At 35.6% G+C, this 21,800-nt stretch overlaps 3 protein-coding genes across 4 annotated transcripts; 2 read left to right on the forward strand and 1 right to left on the reverse strand.

Moving 5' to 3' along the window:
* LOC118271912 (centrosomal protein of 162 kDa) lies at positions 1-12,628 on the reverse strand. Of its 2 annotated transcripts, XM_035588175.2 has the most exons (6): positions 12,079-12,628; positions 4,643-5,207; positions 4,055-4,570; positions 3,343-3,554; positions 2,488-2,532; positions 1-1,103 (listed from the first exon to the last, which is right to left on the reverse strand). In XM_035588175.2, the coding sequence occupies exons 1-6, from the start codon at positions 12,472-12,474 to the stop codon at positions 882-884; spliced, it is 1,956 nt and encodes a 651-aa protein (XP_035444068.2). In that variant the 5' UTR covers positions 12,475-12,628; the 3' UTR covers positions 1-881. The 2 variants fall into 2 exon arrangements, with proteins under 2 accessions (XP_035444068.2, XP_035444069.2); XM_035588176.2 differs by lacking the exon at positions 2,488-2,532 and having other exon boundaries at positions 3-1,103.
* Positions 6,285-12,073, forward strand: LOC118271974 (carboxypeptidase B). The gene is made up of 9 exons (XM_035588257.2): positions 6,285-6,451; positions 7,595-7,855; positions 7,947-8,138; positions 8,641-8,774; positions 9,083-9,243; positions 9,405-9,536; positions 10,318-10,414; positions 11,292-11,438; positions 11,531-12,073. The coding sequence occupies exons 1-9, from the start codon at positions 6,361-6,363 to the stop codon at positions 11,768-11,770; spliced, it is 1,455 nt and encodes a 484-aa protein (XP_035444150.2). The 5' UTR covers positions 6,285-6,360; the 3' UTR covers positions 11,771-12,073.
* Positions 12,629-12,771: 143 nt separating the features above from the next.
* Positions 12,772-21,551, forward strand: LOC118271743 (pre-mRNA-processing factor 6). The gene is made up of 17 exons (XM_050693758.1): positions 12,772-13,044; positions 13,122-13,181; positions 13,299-13,422; positions 13,753-13,883; positions 14,160-14,419; positions 14,514-14,774; positions 15,025-15,218; positions 15,555-15,825; positions 16,136-16,272; positions 16,385-16,462; positions 16,834-17,050; positions 17,415-17,578; positions 18,035-18,211; positions 18,714-18,847; positions 19,125-19,275; positions 19,834-19,944; positions 20,349-21,551. Exons 1-17 carry the CDS (start codon positions 12,950-12,952, stop codon positions 20,571-20,573), a joined length of 2,790 nt encoding a protein of 929 aa, XP_050549715.1. The 5' UTR covers positions 12,772-12,949; the 3' UTR covers positions 20,574-21,551.
* The last annotated feature ends 249 nt before the right edge of the window (positions 21,552-21,800 follow it).

Below are 21,800 nucleotides of genomic sequence, written 5' to 3' on the forward strand. Positions count from 1 at the left end.
TGAATTTGTTAGTTGTGCCCGACCTGTTCGTACGATCACGGTGTCCAAATGAAACAGGGTTCTATTATGCCCATTGTTGCATTTCCAATTTCGATGCAAACGGCCGACGATTTAGGCGCTTGACCGATCTTTTACGCCTCATACCTACTACTTGATTTGCAGTCCCACTGCTGGATTTAGTAAAAAATACCGTAATGCCAATGTATTACATTTCTAATTACTCTATCACCTTCTAAAACAAGACAATAGTACCAAGATATTTAATCCTAATTTGTGCGAATTCATTGTTTTGTGAACATACAGTAAGTAACCTAATTTGTGTCTTATTGTAATAAAAGTAAAATAGACATTACACAACAAGCAATATTTAACTGAAACTGTACTTATTTCCTTCGCATATTATGTGTTCAAATAAAATAGGTCCCTACAAATAATCCAAATAAAAATCATTATTCACGCAAGCTTTGTTACCGCCTAGCTCACACTATTATTACCAACAATATAAAATACAGAGCGACAAATACACTGACACTAGATTATTATCATTTGTGCGTTTATTAGGATGCCAACGAAAACATACGGCACAGATTTTATTTCCGTTTAAAAACAATCCTTTTGTTTTAGACAGATAACATAAAAACATTGCTTTCGAAAAAGAAAAACAGACGTCGCGCGCCAATTATATAGATATCTACTTACCTAATTATCAAAATTTTCTAAACGGTTTTATAATAAGAAAAACGACAATACTGACGACTCAATTAAACCATTAAATTAAACGGTTACGGATCAACCGAAACAATAGAGTTACGCGCTCTTTTTAGCCACGCTGTAAATTAAGCAGCGTGTCTATGGTTCCAATTTGACAACTGGATTTAAATCTAACGGTCCCTCTTATTCTTATTGCAATTATTGTCGCCTCCAGCAAGCACGTCGTCTTTCATGCCCGCCTGGTACCTCATAAGCTTTTCTTCGGTAGTCCGCACCCGCTCCTGAAGAATTTCCACCGTTTTATTGAGGAGTTTAATCTCCTCTTGCAACGGGTAAACTTGTAGATTCATCTGCATCAACTCCTTTTCATGTGCTAGTTGTAGAGTATGGAGCTAAAAGGAAGAGTTAAAAATTAAAGACGGTTTTAATACACAAGCCGGGTCATTCATATTGTGAGTAACTAATTAACATTTTTGTCGAAATTGAGTTAAATATATGTATATTCGGAATCAGTAAAAAACAGGCCAAGTGCGAGTCGGACTCGCTCATGAAGGGTTCCGTAACAGCAAGTAGATGACATAATATAAAAGTTGTAAAATAACTTGGTTTTACATAGTGTTTGTATGAACGACAAAGTTATATTTGCTGTTTTTGAAAATGTTTTATTTCTTAAAAACTAATAATGATATCTCGTTCAAACCAATTTTCGTTGTTAGTTTCTATTGAAATCTACAGCATATATTTTTTTCAGTTTTCTAACTCTCTTATTTTAAAAGTTAGGGGGGGGGACACACATTTTTCCACTTTGGAAGCGTCTAACTTTCAAACGATTGATTTTGACGAAAAGTAGTTTTAGGAACCTTAATGTATTTTTTAAATACCTATCCATAGACACCCATCACGGATATGTTAGCTGAAAAAAATTTTTTTTTTAATCAATTCCATGTACGGAGTGCCCCCTTTAATTTTTAAATTTATTATTTTTTATTCAAAATTCGAATAGCGGTTATCGAAATACATTATCCTACAAAGTTTCAACTATGTAGACCCAATAGTTTCGAAAATAAATGACTGTGACATACGGACGGACGGACGGACGGACAGACGGACAGACATGACGAATCTATAAGGGTTCCGTTTTTGTCATTTGGCTACGGAACCCTAAAAAGGGCACATCCGCTGGTATTTTTAACTTATTTCGACAAAAATGTTAGATGCGCTTTTTCCTTATGACGGCAGCGTGGTTAACGTACCAAAACAGGTTCAATATTATCCTTAACAAAAGTTAAGGTTTTGAGAGATGCTCATATTAAAGAAAATATAACTTTGAGTAGTAGTATACAAACCACGGGTTTATCAAAGCAAAGGTTAGACGGGCTAAAGAACCCATTCCAAATTCATTTTACCCAACATGAAAACCTATTTTCCTAACATATTGTATTAACCATAATATCAATGTGACATAATAGCAATATCATTCATACAATAGCCAACCAAGCAGAAAGAATGCGGTGAAAATTTATATTTCATCGCACAAAACCTCATTGTATTAAATGTGGCATTATATTGTTGAAATTATTTATTTACTGAACCTACGCGTGTATGAAATAACCGTTTTATAAAGAGTAAAACGTCCGGGTTTCGTAATGTTAGCATGTAACACATAGTGCTTTCATTTCCCGTAGGAATATTAGGAAATAGGCATGACAATAAAATTATAGAGTACTTCACTACTATTTTTCACGAAACAACTTATTAAGAAGGTACGTTTATTACCTTGTTGTTAAAACAATAATCGGCAGTCTTCACAGCTTTAATCAGCTACAATAATAATAATAAAATGTTTATTTTCGTATTAAATAACAATGACCACTACATAATTACTACACTAGATAGATAAAAACTAAATCACTACTTTCAATTGAAATTCTGGAGCATTGACCGTCGCTAAGAATACAGCTATTAACTATTCTACATTTTCATTTTACTCATAACAGTTAACCAATGATCATTTTTGGTCTAAAAACTACTATAACAAGAAAGAGACCTAAAAACTGCCCGTGCGGAAACTAGCTTAGCACTCGCTTGCTTTATTCTGGGTGACCTAATTCATCCCATTGTGTAGGTTCTAAGTCGTAATAAAATCGATTTAAAAATAAACAAACGAAATAAATAATGGATTTAAAATTAAAACGTGTGGGAGAGCCATGCTTCGGCACGAATGGGTCAGCTCGACCCATTCGTGCCGAATGATACGGCCTCACAGAAAATGGACGTGAAACAACGCTTACGTTGTTTCATCATGTGAGTAAGGTTACCGGAAGCCCAATTACCCTCCCCAACCCCGTATCCCCAACAATCCTCAAATTCCTAACCCCCAAAAGGTCGGCAACGCATTTGTTGCGCCACTGATGTTTTGGGTGTTCATGAGCGTCTGCTCGTTTACCGATTTATCCCATAAAAAACATCCTTTGCAAGCCATCTACTGTATGAATGTGTTCTATGCCATCATAAGTTTGTGAACACGGTACAAAATTTGGATCTATTTACACAAAATTGACACTTATGTAAATTGAGACGAGAGTCAAAATTCTAAATACATAATATAATAAAAAAACTAAAATAACTTACATCTTGAATACGTTTCTTCTTCAACAATATGAATTCCTCATTCGTACGTTTTAATGAATCGAGCAACGTGTTCCGTTCTTGCACTAGCACTTCCTTTTGTGTCCTTATTTCCGCTAGTTCGGCTTCCATTTCCGTGTTCATCCTTGCCAATATATTCTCTGTGGACTTGCTTCTATTACTAGCCTTCTTGTGCGGATGCAGATTAAGCAACACTAAAAGAAACAAGTCGTAAAATTTACCACAAACCCGTTTGTTAAAACTTAAACGCTTATGTATGAGTAGGGCTTATTGTCTAAGTGTCAATGTTCCAGTCACCTAGATTTGAAAATATACAATTTAGAAGAAAAAAATACTGAACAAAGGAAACACATTATAATTCCATTAACTACCATTTGACGACCATGCCAACTATAAGAACAAGATGAGTCATAGTTATAGCGCGAATGTTACTTCACATAGAGATACCGTTTCGAAAATTTTGATAGTTACTGCTAACGCTTTATATTCCAACAGTGTTACGTGAAAAGCACACGTAAGCAACACGGTTGACGAGTCAGTAATTTATTGTATGTAAATTAAACCAAAGAGGTTCCACGAAATCTAAAAGTGAAATGGAATTTAACGTCCTTTGTTTGTCAACAACAAAAAGAAACTCAGCTGATTACAAAAAAAAAGAAAACACTTTAAAATTGAAACTTTATGTAAAGCATACCTTCTTTTTCCTTTTGTAGATTCCGCAAGTTTTTCCTTAGTTCCTCAGTCTCTCTGTTTATCTTAGCAATAGTTCGTTGTTTAACCGTCAGTTCAGATTGCAAACCTTTTATGGTAGCTACTAAATAACTGTCCTCTTTTAACCTATTCAAAATTAAAGCTGAATTTTGTGACAGTCTGCTCACTGCAGACGATGCCCTATCTGGTTTAATAAAGGTTTGTGTAGATGTGGTATGTTTGCTCTTTGTTACAGTTTGAGTAGCTGAATCGACTAGATTTTGCTTATTCAATTTGTTCTTCAATTCAGTATTGACTTTTCGATCATCCATTAGCTGTCTTTCAACATCTATAATGTGACTTTCGTATTTTTGTTTCATGTCTCCAAACTTTTCTTGTAGCGTCAGTAGTATGCCCTGAAAATGATCCTCCTTGTCTTTAAGTTCTTGTTCCAATCTGGCAATACGTTCTTCCAATAACTTTTTCTTGTTATCTTCTACTGTTGACGATTTTGAAGCCACTGCAAGAGAATCAAGTTTAGGAAAATACTGCAAAGAAAGAAATTGAGGTATTAAAAATGTATCATACTCACCGATCAAAGCTGACACAGAGTCTGGATGTTTTCTTCTTAAAATCATCTCCATTTCTTTCACTTGGCGTTGTAAATCGTGTATGATAACTATGTCCTTCTCATGTTGAATGGTCAGATTTTTCCTATCATTTCGTTCCTTTTGGAGTTCCGCTAGTATTTTATTTTCATTTTCCTTAATACTCTTTAGTTCTGTACTCCTATTCTCATATTCCTTACTGAGTCTCCCTACAAATTTTTCACATTCAGCTAACTTCAATTCCGCAACATGTTTCTCCTCAGAAATGCTTTCTAATTTCTTCCTTAACGCTTTGTTGTCATCATTTAGTTGAACATTTAACAACTCTAAGCTTTTTGCTCTTTCCGTTGTGTCCTTTAATTCTTCTACCAAATTATCGTGTCTACAATTATTATTAACCGTCTTCTTAGGAGAATTTGTAACTGACTTTGTCACTTTATTTGTTTCGCGTTTCTTTGAATCGATGACGCCCGCGGAGAAAGGCCTTAGCTTTGGCTTACGGCGTATTTCAGTATTTTCCTTAGCATTTTGTTTAGCATACTGGTTAACCTACAAACACATTTTACGATTATTACTTATACAAGAACATAACTCTCTGCTTTCTTAATATTATGCTGTATTTAAATAAGACAGATACTCGAAACATTAAAATGGATGATTGACCTCACATAACCTCGTGCTATGTATGGAACATTTAGTACAAAAATAATGAATCGACACTAAGTGATAGACCAATAAAGATAAAGTTTAAGCCACAAGTTATTAGAGCCATAGCCGTGAAATGACCATTAGATAAATAAATCGTTAAAAACGTGTTTACAGTAAACAAAGTTTGTCATCAAAGTTAAATAACTGCAACTTGGTGGCAACGACCGGGCATGGCGCCCGCGCAGGTCGAGAGAAAAGTTGTCAGGCTGGTTCTAAACAAATACAGTACCTATAGATGATATGACGCATTTTTGCAAATGTTGTTCCGAATCTAATGCGTGAAAATAAAATTTAAGAGAATTTGGCCGTAAAAAGAATTGCCAACATACGTTCAGCATTTTATGGGAAAAAGATTATGTGCTGATTATATACTCTTTCAAATAAACGTGCTCTTTCAACGTATTTATTTGTATTAAAACCCGCTTTAATGCACATTAGACAAACTTATCACCTTCAAGACAAACTTATTGCTTTCAATCGGATATAAAATAAATTATTGTCATGCGACTAAAATTAATCTGACAAAAAATATGCTTTACTCTATTAACATTTCAGGAGCTCTCTCTATTAAATTAAAGGTCGTAGCACAAATAGAATAAATTAAAAATAATTAGTACACTAAGAAAGTTCTCGAAGTAAAAAAAGAACTAATGTGCGAAACGCGTAACCCTTAAAAACACGTTTTCGAAATAACACTGAGAAAAAACAAAGCATTGATAAGGCTTTCAACTTTGAGAGGAATAACATGAGTAAGGACTTAAAATTATTGTATAATCAACTACATACATAAACAAATTACGTGAACACAATTTTCAGAATAGGTACTTATGTAAAGACACCATGATTCACTCAATATTATTAAATCTGGTTAAGTGAAGTTTGTATCTCTAGTTATCAGTACCGGCATGTTTATCGGAGCTTAAAAGAGGCAATCGATGTGCGCAAACGCATCAGTGTGATCACCTGCGGCAGAGCGCCCGCACCGTCAGTAGCCATGGGGTCCTTGACGAAGACAGTCGTGTTCCTGTGCGTCGTATCCTCCGTGTTATGTACCCCGTTCATCAATCAACTACAGCCAGGACAAGGTATGATAGACTTATATTTTTAATAAGGCGTATTTATGTACCTACTCGTATTTCTAAAATTCGTGTCATTTAAAGTCATTTGATTTGATTACTAATTCAATCGATTATAATGAATTAGATTCAGTTGACCTAACTTATTATTTTGCATCATTTTACTGTATACTCTACGAATATTATTTAAGGTTCGAAACCTTAGGACACGAAAGAATACAAATTAACTACATATATTGTTGTATTATAATTATGGTCATTATTTATTCAGCCCATCTCAATTCAGTGCACAATGTTGCCTTCGAAATGCGTGATCAAAATGTAATATTGAAAGTCGCGGAAACCCTTGGTTAAGTTCAGTTCAAGTTCGACATACACCGTTAGGCCGGCCAAGATCAGGCCAGCCACGAATGGAAAACAAGCCGTGGCCAGAGAAAGTCATTAAACATGTCACAGGAGACACGAGCCATGCATTCTAATCTATTCTATTATCAATTCGTTAGGTGTCGCTATCGGTGCTTAAAAACTTAAAACATACAGTAAGAGTGTTCACGTCAGTATTAAATCATTATAGAAATCGCTCGCACCTTTTACGTCTTCTTAACTACTTAAAAAATACAATCTGTTTACACTCAATGTATGTTTTGTTGTAACAGGAAAAGCGTTTAATATTTTACTCAGTGAATCATGCTAATTGATTCTTCTTTGGTTTTTATCGTTAGTAAAAACGCAAGAGACGAGAGATTCAGATCAAATTTTAAAGCTACGTTATTTAAAATATAACAGTTGAAATTAACCTTGCTACTACAGTAGAACACCGTTCCTTCAATTATTCATTTACCAAAACAAAAACGTATTGTGTAAAAACAATGATCATAGCTACTCTACACAGACGCAGTGAAATAATAAAGACAAAAGCATTTATTATCTGACCATCTATACTTGATTGTACTACGTAGGTGTGTATATGTATTCTAAATTATCAACTAGACAACAAAAAGCGGCATTAGTGCAAATTAACTACACATTACGATTAAACAAAACATAGGACACGATGATGGATAATAAGTCACGATCGTACATAGACAAAAAATCTACATGTAATTGCAAGTAACGTATGACCTACTGAGAACTACCTATTATTTCTTTCAGAATGGCCCACAAGGAGCTCAGTTAGACAACCATATAATCAAGCTGAATCCGAGTCCGCAGAGGCCGGAGTCACTAAAAATGAAGAAATAGTTGTTCCTGCAGGTGATGACAAGGAAAAACCTGATACTGATGACGATAAGCCTATAGAGACATTAAGCGATGAAGTCGAGAGAATAGATTATACGGGTGCCCAAGTATGGAAAGTCTCAACAATGAAAAATAACGCTCAACGTGTTATTAACCAACTAGCTTCCGAAAAATGTAAGATTTATGTGGAACGTTGTTTTTATATTATTTATTTCTACTTTTTTAGTGGAATAAAAAATATTAATAAACTTTAATTATTTTGCAGTGATAGCTTCATGGGGAGGAAACCACTCGACAATCGATATCCTTGTCAAACCAAAAGCTCTAGAAAACGTAACAGCCGCTTTAAAAACAAAAGACATTTCATATTATGTCATGATTGAAGATTTGCAACAAAGAATTAATGAAGAAAACCCACCTTTGGATGAGAATGAATTGGAGCTTCAAGACAGAAGAGGTTTGTATTGTTAATGAAGTAATCTAACAATTATGAGCTTTTTTGACAATAGAATAACAATATTCCAAGGGTCGATGTAATTTTGTTCCAGCAAGAGCTTACAATTTTTGGCGTTACAGGGCATCTCATCGCCGACTAGGTTTCATAAGTGCCTACATGGGGTACAATTCTCTCAACCTTCCCATGGAGTATTGGCCAAATGCAAATTGGGGTTCGTTGTTGTTGTTCGGCACCGAATCACTGTTGTTATGCACTTCTTTGTTTTAATGAATTTGGTTCTAAATTCAAATGGCGTGTCTAACTTTTTGGATCTGGAAATTATCTAACAGTTTGTTCTTCTAATTCCCTAACAGTTAAAAAAAATAAAGGACTTTTCGTCACTAATCTGGAATCAAGAGAGTCTCGCAAGTCGGGAAGTTTCGTGTGATTAAACGGAGTTTATGGATGATGGTTGATACGAAATATTGTTCCAACCAAGTTTTAATGTAGAATCTCATTTCAGGTCACCGTATGACATGGAAGCAGTACCATAGACTGGAAGATATTCACGGATTTATGGACTATTTGGCAAAAACCTACCCTTCCATCGTCAGTGTGAAGACTATTGGAAAATCTTATGAAGGCCGCGACCTTAAGGTGAATAAAGCTACGAGTAATATTGTAGTTTCCTTGAATTAATCAATATTTTTCTATTATACGTTCTAAGACTTTGATGTTAATTGCATCAATTCATATCGATGAACGAATTTATGACGTACCTACATTGATTTTAGGTACAGCAATGATTCGAATAGAATACACAATTACATTTTTGTAGAAAAGTACGATTAAAAATTTTTACTTTTGAACTCTTGTTACCAACTGAAAATTTGTTTTAGAGGATGCTTTTTAAATTAAAATAAAGGTAAAAAAAGATATTTCTAACCAGAGGTTTTGTTTCTTAGATGCTTCGAATCTCAGACGGAAAGCCCAGCAACAAAGCAGTATTTATTGACGGAGGTATTCATGCGCGTGAGTGGATCAGTCCTGCAGTTGTCACCTACTTCATCAATCAATTCGCAGAAAACTTTGACGTCGAGTCCGATGACATCAAGAACATTGACTGGTATGACTTTTTAGTACTTACCAGACACTGGCAGAATAGTCGACAATTTTGTATTGGAGACTCGGTTGCCAAGAAGAAAAAAAAAATACTAAGTATACTAAATATTTCTTTCCTCTTTTTTGAATGGAGAATATTTATTAATTAACAATTGTTTGATTTAGGTACTTCTTGCCGGTTGTAAACCCTGACGGATATGAGTACACGCATAAGACTGATCGTCTCTGGCGCAAGAACAGAAAATTCGGATATGGACCCAGTTCTTGTACGGGCACAGATCTTAACAGAAACTTTGGGTAAGTTTATGATGACTGCTTTTTTTCCTCCTATAAATGACTAAGGAAACTATGGAATAATAAATAAGTCGCCCTAGGTTTAGGCCCACTACCATTGCAATCTGGTTGAAAATAACATAGTTATCTAAATGCATTTGCTAGATGGCACCAGGAAAAATATCTAAGTAATGATATTCATCAAAAATGACCCAGTTAGTTGCTGTGCCAAGGCTAACTATTGCGGCCCTGTACACGACATTACGTGCTTATTTCAAATAATGAGAAAAGTTCGTAGGTATCTAGAAAACTATTTGTTTTGTCACGGCAAATTGTATAAAGTTTAGAAACGGATTATTTCTCCAAACTTATATCCTTCTTTTTATTAAGTTTTTTGTGGACTCAGTAATTTTGTTCTACGTTTATGATGAGTCTACCTATCTTTTGGCTTTGGTGCAAGCGAGGTACCTACTTAATTAGGTATAGAAATAATTAAAGGAAATAATAAAATTCTCACACACGCAACAATCAGTATAGTATAGGTAGTACAAGAGAAAGGACATAGGGCCGCGAAGGGAACTAACCGAGATAATGATGAGTGCAACAAGGGCCGATGCCCGACCGTAACCGCGGACAATCATAATGTTTACCGGGGTTCGAAGCAGGAGACAGAACGAGGTGGTTTAGTCAGTCCTACTGTCCCACACATAGACTCCTACTCGCCTCAAGAGAAGAGTCATTTGATCTTCTCTACGAACTCACAGGCTGATTACAAATTGTTAACTGAAACTTTTCTGTTAAATAGATACCGCTGGGGAGGAAAAGGATCTTCTAGCTATCCATGCAGCGACATTTACCGTGGCAGTGGACCGTTCTCTGAACCAGAATCTAAAGCAATTAACGTAAGTAACATTGGTCTTTGCAGGCAATAACATCTATTTTAATATGGGATTGATACAGAAGCAGGGCAACCAGCTTTACCAAACAAAACTTTATCAGTTAATAACGGATACGTAACGTAATAGTTAACGTTACGTAATAGTTTTAGGAGAATTTCTTTGCGATTGGCATATCGCCTACGTGCGTCTACCTAGATTGTAGGTACAAACAATTATAAATTAGGTATTTCTTAGCCTTTTTCTTCTTTTTTCTTAGATTTTATATAAAACAGACTGTATAATATTCAAATAGTTAATAATTTTGAGTCGTATTAGAGATAGTGGGTTGTGATTTGTGATTACGTAGGGTGGACGAGGGTGAATTCGTAAAGGTTAAGGGTCGCCTCGCGCTACCGTAATGTTGTGACTCATCTTGTCAAATTTCAAATGGGGAATACAATCAAATCAATATGATGACTCAAATCCAATGTTGAAACGATCGAATTTTCGTCTTTCATGTTATGATTAGTTTCAAAATTAGATACTAAAATAGGTATTTCTGAAAAATATTTATATAGTTATTAAATAACTGTAAAGGTTTAAGTAATTACCTCCCATGGTACAATACCTACTATTAATGACAGATACCTATTTTGCAATTCACTATGATGATAGGTGGGTAATGGGGTTATGCTACTTTATGCAACTACAAAGGCTTTTAACAAAATTGCCCTAGATATTATATTCCATACGACCTAAGTAATTTATTATGTATAAGGGACATGACACTGCAATCCCTAAGAGACTGAAGGAATGATTTTTAAGAATATACCTACTAACACTGAAAATTGAACTCTATAGCCATGATATTAAAGTTTAATCTTATATGTTTGCTGTACAGGATTTCTTCAAGAGCAGTGCAGTCAAATTCTCAGCCTATTTGACATACCATAGCTATGGTCAGTACTTGTTGTACCCATGGGGATATGACAATGCGTTGCCACCAGACCACAAGGACCTTGAAACCATGGGCAAGCTCATAGCTCAGGTAAGAGATTATGCATTAAATATTAAGCCATTATTCTGTAAAGTATTCAGATAAAATAGCCAACTTATCACTCTTGATTTTTGTTCTTTTAGGCTATCCAAAACACAGGAGGATCAAGCTACCAAGTTGGGTCATCTAGTGGACTACTTTACCCAGCATCGGGTGGCTCTGATGATTGGGCCAAATCCCAGAACATCAAGTATACCTACACCATTGAACTGAGTGACACTGGCCGCTATGGCTTTGTGTTGCCAGCAACTTATATTGAACCTGTGGCTAGAGAAAACATAGCCGGTGTCAGAGTCTTAGCCAGATATCTGGGCAAAATATAATCTGTATTGCATACTGAGTATGCATAAATTATTTATTTTAAACTTAAAACATTCCTACTTATGAATGTACAAATGAGAAGTACTTAAGATAAGTCTCATTATTCTAATAAGACTTAAAAAAAAGAAGGCTGAATACAAGAAATGTAAGGCTGTTCAGCAGTGTAGTTTTAAGAATAAAAATAAAAAAAATAGTATGTTTTTTTTGTAGCATAATTTTATTTATGTATGTCATGCATTTACTAGGAGAGTGGATTGTAAGATGAAATAAATGAAGCATGTTTAATAAAAACAATCTGCAAGTTACTTACCTTAGTATTATTTTCCTTATGCTCCGACACATCCTTTTCATTTTCACAAGGTTTTGTTACTTTAATTTGGAGAATGACACCTGATTCACTCTTGTTTGGGCTGCAGATACTCTTTGCTGTTGACTTGGGACTGCTTTTCAGTAAAGTTTCAGTCTCCTGTGCAATATCTTCAGCCCTTTTTAGAATGAACTCAATATCATCAATATCATCACTTATCACATTCTCGGGCTTGTTGATGGCCGACAATTTCTTGATTTCGTTAAAAATCATCTTAATTTCTTCGTCGTCATCCTTGTACGCCTCACAGGTCTTTTCAAATTGCAAAAATTCTTTAGTCGATATGCTGTTATCATTCGAACCAAGTTCCTGAGTAATTGCGATCAAACTCTGTGCCATGATGTTCACAATGTTTCGTACTTTAGCAAGTCCAATAACGAATAAGTAAAACTAAAAGACTCGAAATAATAGCAAAATATTATCCTTAACTGAGTTCATCGGCTATTTTTTTCTAAATTTTATTCAAAATACAACTACTCGTTGCTAGGCAACACTCATAGACAATCACGAAATTTTTATAGAGAGGTTAAAAATTACATTATTTCGGAAGATACCGGTTTTCACAAAACTTTTTTTAGTACGGCAGCCGAAAATGGCATCGAATACCTGGTAACACTAACTAGAGAATGTCACTAAAATTGACGTTTGCTAATGCTAAACGTCAAAATCGACAATATCAAAGAGTGTACGAGTGGAAAGGAAAGCGAAAATAAACTAAAATTTGCGTATATCTAGTAGTAACGCAATAAAAAAGCAGTGGTTGGTTGTAAATGTTAATTATTAATATTGTGCTCAATCAGAATTTGAATCCAAAATGTCGGTGCCTCCACAGGCGTTTGTAAACAAAAACAAAAAACATTTCCTGGGCATCCCCGCGCCCTTAGGTTATGTTGCTGGTGTTGGTCGAGGGTACGTATTGTTTATTTACTTGATTATATACTTTCATAAAGTATGACATATAAATAACCGTTTAAATTCCTTTACAGAGCGACTGGTTTCACCACACGATCAGATATCGGTCCTGCCAGAGATGCCAACGATGTCTCGTAAGTAAACCTTTATTATTATATTACAACATATTTTGAAAGAGGATTTAAGAAGTACATAATGAATACTACTCTTTTATGTAATGTTTTATAGTAAACTTGTCGTTTTTCTTTCAGTGATGATCGTCATGCCCCTCCTGCAGCCAAACGCAAGAAAACTGAGGAGGAAGATGATGATGAGGATTTGAATGACTCCAACTATGATGAATTCTCAGGATACAGTGGATCTTTGTTTTCTAAGGTCAGTTTTATAGTTAACTTCATACTAGTTGACAGTTGGTATAGTTATGTGTGTGACATGTTTTGCTTTGATCTACAATCTGGCAAAGCACAAATATTATTTTCTAATTGAACATAGTAACATGTTTCATGCATAATTTCTAAAATTAACAATCTTGTAACACACACAGCAGGACTTCTAACACACAGTGTATAAACAAGTCACCAACACAAGGTTTGATATTATATCAAACCTGAAATGCTAGTATAACTCAGGAAAAAGTGTTTGTTAATTTTACACATTCATATAAAATGTCCACCAAATGTTAATAATATATTTTTTCTCTTACAGGACCCATATGACAAGGATGATGCTGAAGCCGATGCTATTTATGAGTCTATTGACAAGAGAATGGATGAGAAGAGGAAGGAATACAGAGAGAAACGGCTCAAAGAAGATTTGGAGAGATACCGTCAAGAGAGGTGAGATTTTGTATCTATGTTTTTTCAGACAAACAGGTTCAGACAAATGCCTATACCAATGCAACTCGCAAAATGACTAATACCTTTTTTTGCATTGATTGCACTTAAATAATCTGTTTATGTTTAGACCCATAAATGTACAGCAATGAGATTTAGTTATCAAAAAAATTTACTATACTAAAATATTGCCTTGAGAGATTCTAAATTTCTAACTGACAAATAATTAACTTATTTATGCTTAATCCTTTTCATACATGAAGTAATCTTAATTTTCAGACCAAAAATTCAACAACAGTTCTCAGATTTGAAACGAGAATTGAAATCAGTGTCCGAGGATGAATGGTCAGCTATTCCTGAAGTGGGTGATGCACGTAACAGGAAACAGAGGAACCCTAGAGCAGAGAAGTTCACTCCATTGCCTGACAGTGTATTGTCCAGGAATTTGGGCGGAGAATCATCTTCGTCCATCGACCCTGGATCTGGTCTTGCGTCAATGATGCCTGGAGTTATGACTCCTGGAATGTTGACTCCATCTGGTATGAACTTTTTTATGTTTATCAGCAGTCACTTTTTATGGTGGTGTCTCTATAATACTTAGATTGATTACAATTTATTTGTTTCCAATTCTAGGTGACCTGGATTTGAGAAAGATAGGTCAAGCAAGAAACACTTTGATGACAGTGAAACTGTCACAAGTATCGGACTCGGTGACTGGACAAACTGTGGTGGATCCGAAGGGATATCTGACAGACTTGCAATCCATGATACCTACTTATGGTGGTGATATTAATGATATTAAGAAGGCCAGGTTGTTGCTGAAGTCTGTTAGAGAGACGAATCCAAACCATCCGCCTGCTTGGATTGCTAGTGCCAGGTTGGAAGAAGTTACAGGTATGTCTATTTTCAGGTCTTCAATGTACTTACTTTAAATAATTATTCATTTTTGTCAACCTTAATCATGTCAAATTAGGGATATCTTAGCCCAATATAAAATTTTACAGAAATTAATGTCATTTTGACATTTCATTTGGAAACTAAAAAAGTGAAATTTATTGGGGCACCTTTTTTGTTATTTTTATAACCAACTATGTACAACGGACGTAATGTACTAGGTGTACAAAATTCAACTTCTATATTTCAGGCAAAGTCCAATCAGCCCGTAATTTGATAATGAAGGGTTGTGAAGTGAACCCGAGCAGTGAGGAGTTGTGGCTGGAAGCGGCGCGACTACAACCGAGGGACACGGCGCGCGCTGTCATCGCTCATGCTGCGAGGAACCTGCCTCACAGTGTCAGGATATGGGTCAAGGCTGCTGATTTGGAACAGGAGACTAAGGTAATAAATTGTATGTACTTGTATCTGGTGTAAATATCTTTAGAAGTTACTTGCATAACTGCAAATATAAAGTAACATTTTGGTAAAAGTGCTTTTATTAAAGTCTATTGGAAAGTTCAGCTGCTTATCTATCATCCAATGACTTCTCCCGCGTAGCGTAAGGCGGGAAGGAGTGTTTGACTTTTACTGACTAAGAAGTAGAACCACCTCGTTCCTTCTCCTGCTTTAAGCCGGAGCCCCGGTAACCTGTTACGTTGTCCGCAGCTCCGGATGTAATTTCTTACCTAAATGCATGTTAATCTTCTTATGTTGTAACCCATAATTTATAATTTACAGGCAAAACGCAGAGTATACCGCAAAGCCCTAGAGCACATACCCAACTCAGTTCGTTTATGGAAGGCTGCAGTCGAGTTGGAAAACCCAGAGGATGCTCGGATTCTATTGTCCAGAGCCGTGGAGTGTTGCCATACTAGTGTCGAACTGTGGCTCGCGTTGGCAAGACTGGAAACTTACGAGAATGCAAGGAAAGTACTCAATAAAGCTCGTGAGAATATACCTACTGATAGACAGATTTGGGTAACTGCTGCCAAGCTTGAAGAAGCACATGGTGAGTTTGAGTTTGTACTTTAAAGTCTGGTAATTAGAGTTTATTATTCAATGCATAAATCATCAGTTTTTTGTTGTCAATTTAATTTCCCCTGTTTTTCAAATCTAGTTATCTTCCAATCATTAATTATAACGGATTGTTTAAAGAAATTTTAATGTTATTACTATATACTTGTTCTGATTTTTAGCGAAACTTTTCTATTTCTGTGTGCGTTTATATTAACCATGATGGTATGACCAGGATTGTATATGATTATACATTTTTAATACGCTGAATAACATCCTAAATGTGAACTAATTCCTATCCTCAGGCAATACACATATGGTGGAGAAGATTATAGATCGTGCGATCACCTCGCTGAGCGCGAACGGTGTGGAGATCAACCGCGAGCATTGGTTCAAGGAAGCCATGGAAGCTGAGAAGTCTGGAGCGGTACATACTTGCCAGGTATCCAAGAAAACTTTCATTTTAACTTTAACTGTGTGTGTTTATTACATAAAAAGACAAAATAATCATAATCAATAAGTTCTGGTAGCTTTAACATGACATTCTCCCACAGGCCATCATACGTGCGGTGATCGGACACGGCATTGAACCTGAAGATCAAAAACACACGTGGATGGAAGACGCTGAAGCAGTGAGTACCTTTTTCATTAATAAATCATATTTGTCATAAATGCTAATCTAAAATTTGTTATAAAAAATTGACATTTAACAATAATTTATTCATATAAAATTCAATTTAAATGAATTTTATATTCATGCGCATATAAAAAATCTAAGCGATGCACTTTAGCAAGATCAAACTTACCTAATAAACGTAAAAGTTTTAAATTGCGATAACTTAAAAAATCAAAGTCATAATATTTATTTCAAACAATCCTCAATTAGGCGCTTTTCAAACGTAAAATTGAATTGTCTAACAGTCTGCCCATCAGTGAAGCTAGGTATTTGTTCCAAATTGTTTAAGAGACATAGACAAATAACAAAATAACCTATTCTTTCCAGTGTGCAAACGAAGGCGCGTACGAGTGCGCTCGCGCAGTGTACGGGTACGCTCTATCAGTGTTTCCGTCCAAGAAATCAATATGGCTGCGGGCGGCCTACTTGGAGAAGCAACATGGCACCCGCGCCAGCTTGGAGGCACTACTACAGCGAGCCGTGGCTCATTGTCCCAAGTCTGAGGTGCTGTGGCTGATGGGAGCCAAGTCTAAGTGGTTGGCAGGTATGTGAGACTGTTTTAATATTGTTATTACCTTACGCAGTTGTTTAACGCATTAATTTTACTTTGAATAATGAAAATTGAAATGAAACCCAAATTCCCAATTCTCAAATTCCTAAACCCCAAAAAGCTTGTTTGGGGTCTTAAAAATCTCATAAAAATAAATAAACTAACTTTGCATTGTAATATATCTACCTAAGTAAAACTAAAAATCTGAATAAATATGTACTGGTTTATATAAAACACACAAGACACATAATAAAAATCCTTGAATTGTCCTCACTATAGTATTTTTTGCAAATAAAAGGGGCAAACAGACGGTGCGTGTCAAACAGTAAGTATTAATATGTATTTGCCCTGTCCACAGGCGACGTACCAGCGGCCCGAGGTATCCTGTCCCTGGCCTTCCAAGCCAACCCCAACTCTGAAGAGATCTGGTTGGCTGCCGTCAAGCTGGAGAGTGAGAACAAAGAGTATGACAGAGCGAGACGACTGCTGTCTAAAGCACGTGCCTCTGCGCCGACGCCGAGGGTAAGTTTTACTTTTTTATGTAGTTTTGTACTTTATGTCTTGTAAGTAGGCCTGCTTTTTAAATAATGTTCAATAAAATGTAAAGCATCTAAGTGAGCTATTGATTCTTTTGTTGGATTAGATTAACGTGACTCTTTTTTATCTTTATTTCTATGGATATTTTTTAATTTAGATTTAAAAAGGTCAGTCCTATTGCACCCATCCTAGCATCTTCCCATATAAAAACAGAGATTAACTGGGTCCATTTCCACCAATGCTAAGCTTAGTGTACCAATGAATATGATTGGTGGAACCCAAACGCATCCACAGCAATGTTGCTAGCACTTCTGGAAAAGCACCCTTAATCAATCTGGAGCCATAAAAAAAGCTGGTGGACATACTTCACATCTAGCCTACATATAATTTAGTGTTTATAAATCCAATATGTATAATAGAATACCGTTATTTGCCTTACAGGTGATGATAAAGTCCGCTAAACTAGAATGGGCATTAAACAACTTGGATGTGGCGCTGAAACTTCTAGAGGAAGCTATCAAAGTGTTTGGTGACTACGCCAAGCTACACATGATGAAGGGACAGATTGAGGAGCAGATGAACAAGGATGAAGAGGCACGCAATACTTACTCACAAGGGGTAAGCAGACACGTTTACGTTTTATTTGTATTTTATAATAATGTTTACTTTATGAAAGAAACCGTAAAAAAGTACATGTTTCCAATTAACAGAGTTACATTACTATGTAATATCTTTCTCCATCTTTAGTCACCGATCGAACATTCCAGATTCCGTTTTTAAACCCGAAAACATTAATTAATGCTTTGCCTGGCCCGGAAGTCAAACTCAAGACGTCTCTAACTTGATAGTCGGTCGTGTTTTGTATACCCTACTTCTGACAGAGTTACATTGTTTATTTGTGAATGAACATTTATTCACAATATTATTTTCATCCTTATAATGATGACATGAAACTGAAATAATCTAACTTGGCCCTTTTCCAATTGGGTTAAGATTGGCGCTGAGTCTTAGCCTGATTCGGCTGAATTTCAGTATTTTACATTGAACGACTACTATAAAACTCAAAAAATATGCAAAGACGTGCGCCTGCGCAATTTGTTCATTATTTTTATTATTCCAGCTCAAGAAATGTGCAACAAGTGTGCCCATGTGGATCTTATTGTCGAGACTTGAAGAAAAACTAAAGAATGTCACCAAAGCCAGATCAGTGTTGGAGAAAGCCAGGCTTCGGAATCCTAAGACAGCTGAATTATGGTAAGAAGCTTTTGTATATTGGCATTTAAATCGGTAATTCTAATTAAATTTTAATCTTAAGGTATCAGAGGTTCCATATGAATAAAACAACTGCATACATACAAAGTACACATTCGTGTTAAAGATAATATTCATTGTTTCATGTCAGAGTAAATCTTTCCTATTTTAGAACTATGCAATTATAACTCTTAATCTGCTGATGCTTATTGCTTACCAGCAGGTAATCCGTCTGCTTGTTTCCGGTGTTATTATCAAATAATATTTCTGTTTCGTACAGGTTAGAGAGTGTAAGACTGGAGAGAAGGAACGGCAGCGCGGAGATAGCCAACGCAGTGATGGCCAAAGCACTGCAGGAGTGTCCTAACGCCGGCCGACTGTGGGCTGAAGCCATATTCATGGAGTCACGGCCACAGAGGAAAACTAAGAGCGTAAGTTATTCATTGTGTATATTAAATGTCTATATTTGATATCAATATTGTTGATTTGTGAGTTGACCTATACTGTAGCCTTAGTACGTGTTTGCTTTACGTTGAACGAAAACGAAACGAGAGTGTGTTCGGCGCTCTGATTGGCCGGTGCGAATGAACCAACCAATCAGAGCGTCGAACGTGCTCTGGTTAAACGTAAAACAAACTTGTACTAAGCCCTCTGTAGACCAAAGGTATCTTCTCATGCAGAGAACGAAGTTTACTTAGTTTTAAACATCCCAGTTACGCTTTTTTTTTATATATATATATTAAATGAATCGACGTTTGGCCGCTATCTCAATAGGCCGGCTGACGCTTACAGCTTAATTTTATTAGTCTAGTTTTTCTTACGATCGATCGTTTAGTTGTCAATGATGGTTAAATAAGTATAGAAACACCGTTATTATGTTATTACATGTCATTGAATATTTTGATAAATTATCATATCAGTATACATCCCTTATTATTAGGTTTATGTTGAATATGACATGTAATAATATACGCGTGCGTTGTGTACAGGTGGACGCGCTGAAGAAGTGCGAGCACGACGCGCACGTGCTGCTGGCCGTGTCGCAGCTGTTCTGGACCGAGCGGAAACTCAACAAGTGCCGGGAGTGGTTCAATAGGACGGTACGTACATATGTCACCTCTCACATAACATATAACATTGTCAGTTGTCCGTACTCCAGAGTCATTTAATGGTTATTTAAACTAGTCCTTAGCAATTGTTTTCGATAAGGAATAGTGTAAGTAATCATTAAATGTCTCTGAGTGCGGCAGTATACCTTTTAATGGCGGAAGGGTGAAGGTGAAGAAGTGCACATTTGTTCATCCAAAGCAATGTAAAATAACTGGCGAAAACACTTTTTAATAACTGAGTTCTTTATGAATCGGTTATTACAATAAATTGTGTTCAGATCAAACCCAAAGGTGCTTTCTGAGCAGTTGCAGTTTAACTAATCTGTAAATGTGTAAACGCTAATAAAAATCATTTAAACAATCTTCATCACAACTAACTTCAAAATATTTCGCAGGTGAAAATCGACCCGGACCTAGGTGACGCTTGGGCCTACTTCTACAAATTCGAGTTACTGCACGGGAATGAACAGCAACAAGAGGACGTGAAGTCTCGCTGCAAGGCCGCTGAGCCGCACCACGGCGAGGCCTGGTGTAAGGTCTCCAAGGACATCGCCAACTGGTGCTTCAGCACTGAACAGGTCCTACTGCTCGTCGCCAAGAATTTACCCGTACCCACGTGAAGAGTTACGTTAGTGTTTTAAGATTAAGACAATGCTGTGCTAAGTAAGTGTTTCTAGACATTTTTTTCCAAAGTGTGGCTAACTTAACGATGGTTTTGAGATATGTAAAGATAAATAATTTATTTAGATCAAATCTAAAATAGAATGAGAGCACGTTTTTCAAAATGAATATTTTTTGTTGTCCTTTGTCACACAAAAACACCAAACTGCTAAACTTGAAATAAATAAAGATCCGAATAAGTGTAGCAATTGAGGAGAGTTTATGCTTCCTAACGTACTAGCGGTTGTTTTTTATTTCAACATAAAATAACAAAGATAATTTTTAATTAAAACAACAAACAAAACAATAGTAAAAAGAAAAAGTAGAGTATATTCAAGAATGAAATAATGTATCCTTAGTACGAGTTTGCTTTACGTTTAAACGAACTCGCTACGCCCTCTGCATGGTAAAAATGTCAGAGGTTCGATTCCTACGTGGAAGATTTTTGATGTTTTTGGTCCGAGTACTAGTATGATGTGTGATATGAAAGTAATCGAAAGTTTGACAATTTTTAGTACGGAAGAATTATAAAAAAAGAAAACGAAATTATTCTTCCGATAAAATCTGGCGTTGGAAAATCAGTCCTAAGTTAATTATTATAATGTTTTAGTCAAATCAACTAAGTGATTATATTAAGTATCTGATTTAAGTTTTTTCATCAAAGAATGCAGTAACGCTTGTAATTATTAAGAATTGGTTTCGTTAGCCACACTTTTAATAGAATAAATGTAGCTAGAACGTAGTAGTTTTCATTCATATTGATAAAATGTTTTTTAAACCTAATGTACAATTTTGGTGTTACCCATGTAGTCTGAAAAATACCTAAATATCCACTTTAAAAATTTTAAACAGATCAAAAATATATTTCTCATTTAAAACATGTATTTACCATAGTTTTGTGACTTCTGATGAGATAAATATATTTAATTAATAAAATATTTAACGTATTTTTTATTTGTTAAACCTGAACTAACACTTTTACGTCTCTATTATTTTTGGAGTGCATAAGTAAAGTTAATTACTAAAACACATCGAATCCTGCGCACTTTGAATTTCTGGAAGAGGTATCTTTATTAAATAACACGATATAAATAGTAATCATATTTTACAATACAAACTTTTTGGATCCAAATACCACAATATTAATGTATCAGAAAATGTTTCCTCAACTTTATTTATATCGATAC

The sequence above is a fragment of the Spodoptera frugiperda genome, chromosome 5, assembly GCF_023101765.2.
Source record: "Spodoptera frugiperda isolate SF20-4 chromosome 5, AGI-APGP_CSIRO_Sfru_2.0, whole genome shotgun sequence".
NCBI lineage: Eukaryota > Metazoa > Arthropoda > Insecta > Lepidoptera > Noctuidae > Spodoptera > Spodoptera frugiperda.

What these genes read in the sequence shown, in the direction of transcription:
- LOC118271974 (XM_035588257.2), top strand. Translation starts at nt 6,361, where the DNA reads ATGGGGTCCTTGACGAAGACAGTCGTGTTCCTGTGCGTCGTATCCTCC. An exon ending in CCAACTAGCTTCCGAAAAAT is followed by an intron (nt 7,856 to 7,946) that starts GTAAGATTTATG and finishes ATTATTTTGCAG; the next exon opens with TGATAGCTTCATGGGGAGGA. An exon ending in GGAGCTTCAAGACAGAAGAG is followed by an intron (nt 8,139 to 8,640) that starts GTTTGTATTGTT and finishes ATCTCATTTCAG; the next exon opens with GTCACCGTATGACATGGAAG.
- LOC118271912 (XM_035588175.2), bottom strand. Translation starts at nt 12,474, where the DNA reads ATGGCACAGAGTTTGATCGCAATTACTCAGGAACTTGGTTCGAATGAT. An exon ending in ATAAGGAAAATAATACTAAG is followed by an intron (nt 5,208 to 12,078) that starts GTAAGTAACTTG and finishes ATGTGTTTGTAG; the next exon opens with GTTAACCAGTATGCTAAACA. An exon ending in TCTACAAAAGGAAAAAGAAG is followed by an intron (nt 3,555 to 4,054) that starts GTATGCTTTACA and finishes TGTTTCTTTTAG; the next exon opens with TGTTGCTTAATCTGCATCCG.
- LOC118271743 (XM_050693758.1), top strand. Translation starts at nt 12,950, where the DNA reads ATGTCGGTGCCTCCACAGGCGTTTGTAAACAAAAACAAAAAACATTTC. An exon ending in CAAGCTTGAAGAAGCACATG is followed by an intron (nt 15,826 to 16,135) that starts GTGAGTTTGAGT and finishes TCCTATCCTCAG; the next exon opens with GCAATACACATATGGTGGAG. An exon ending in CAAGTCTAAGTGGTTGGCAG is followed by an intron (nt 17,051 to 17,414) that starts GTATGTGAGACT and finishes CCCTGTCCACAG; the next exon opens with GCGACGTACCAGCGGCCCGA.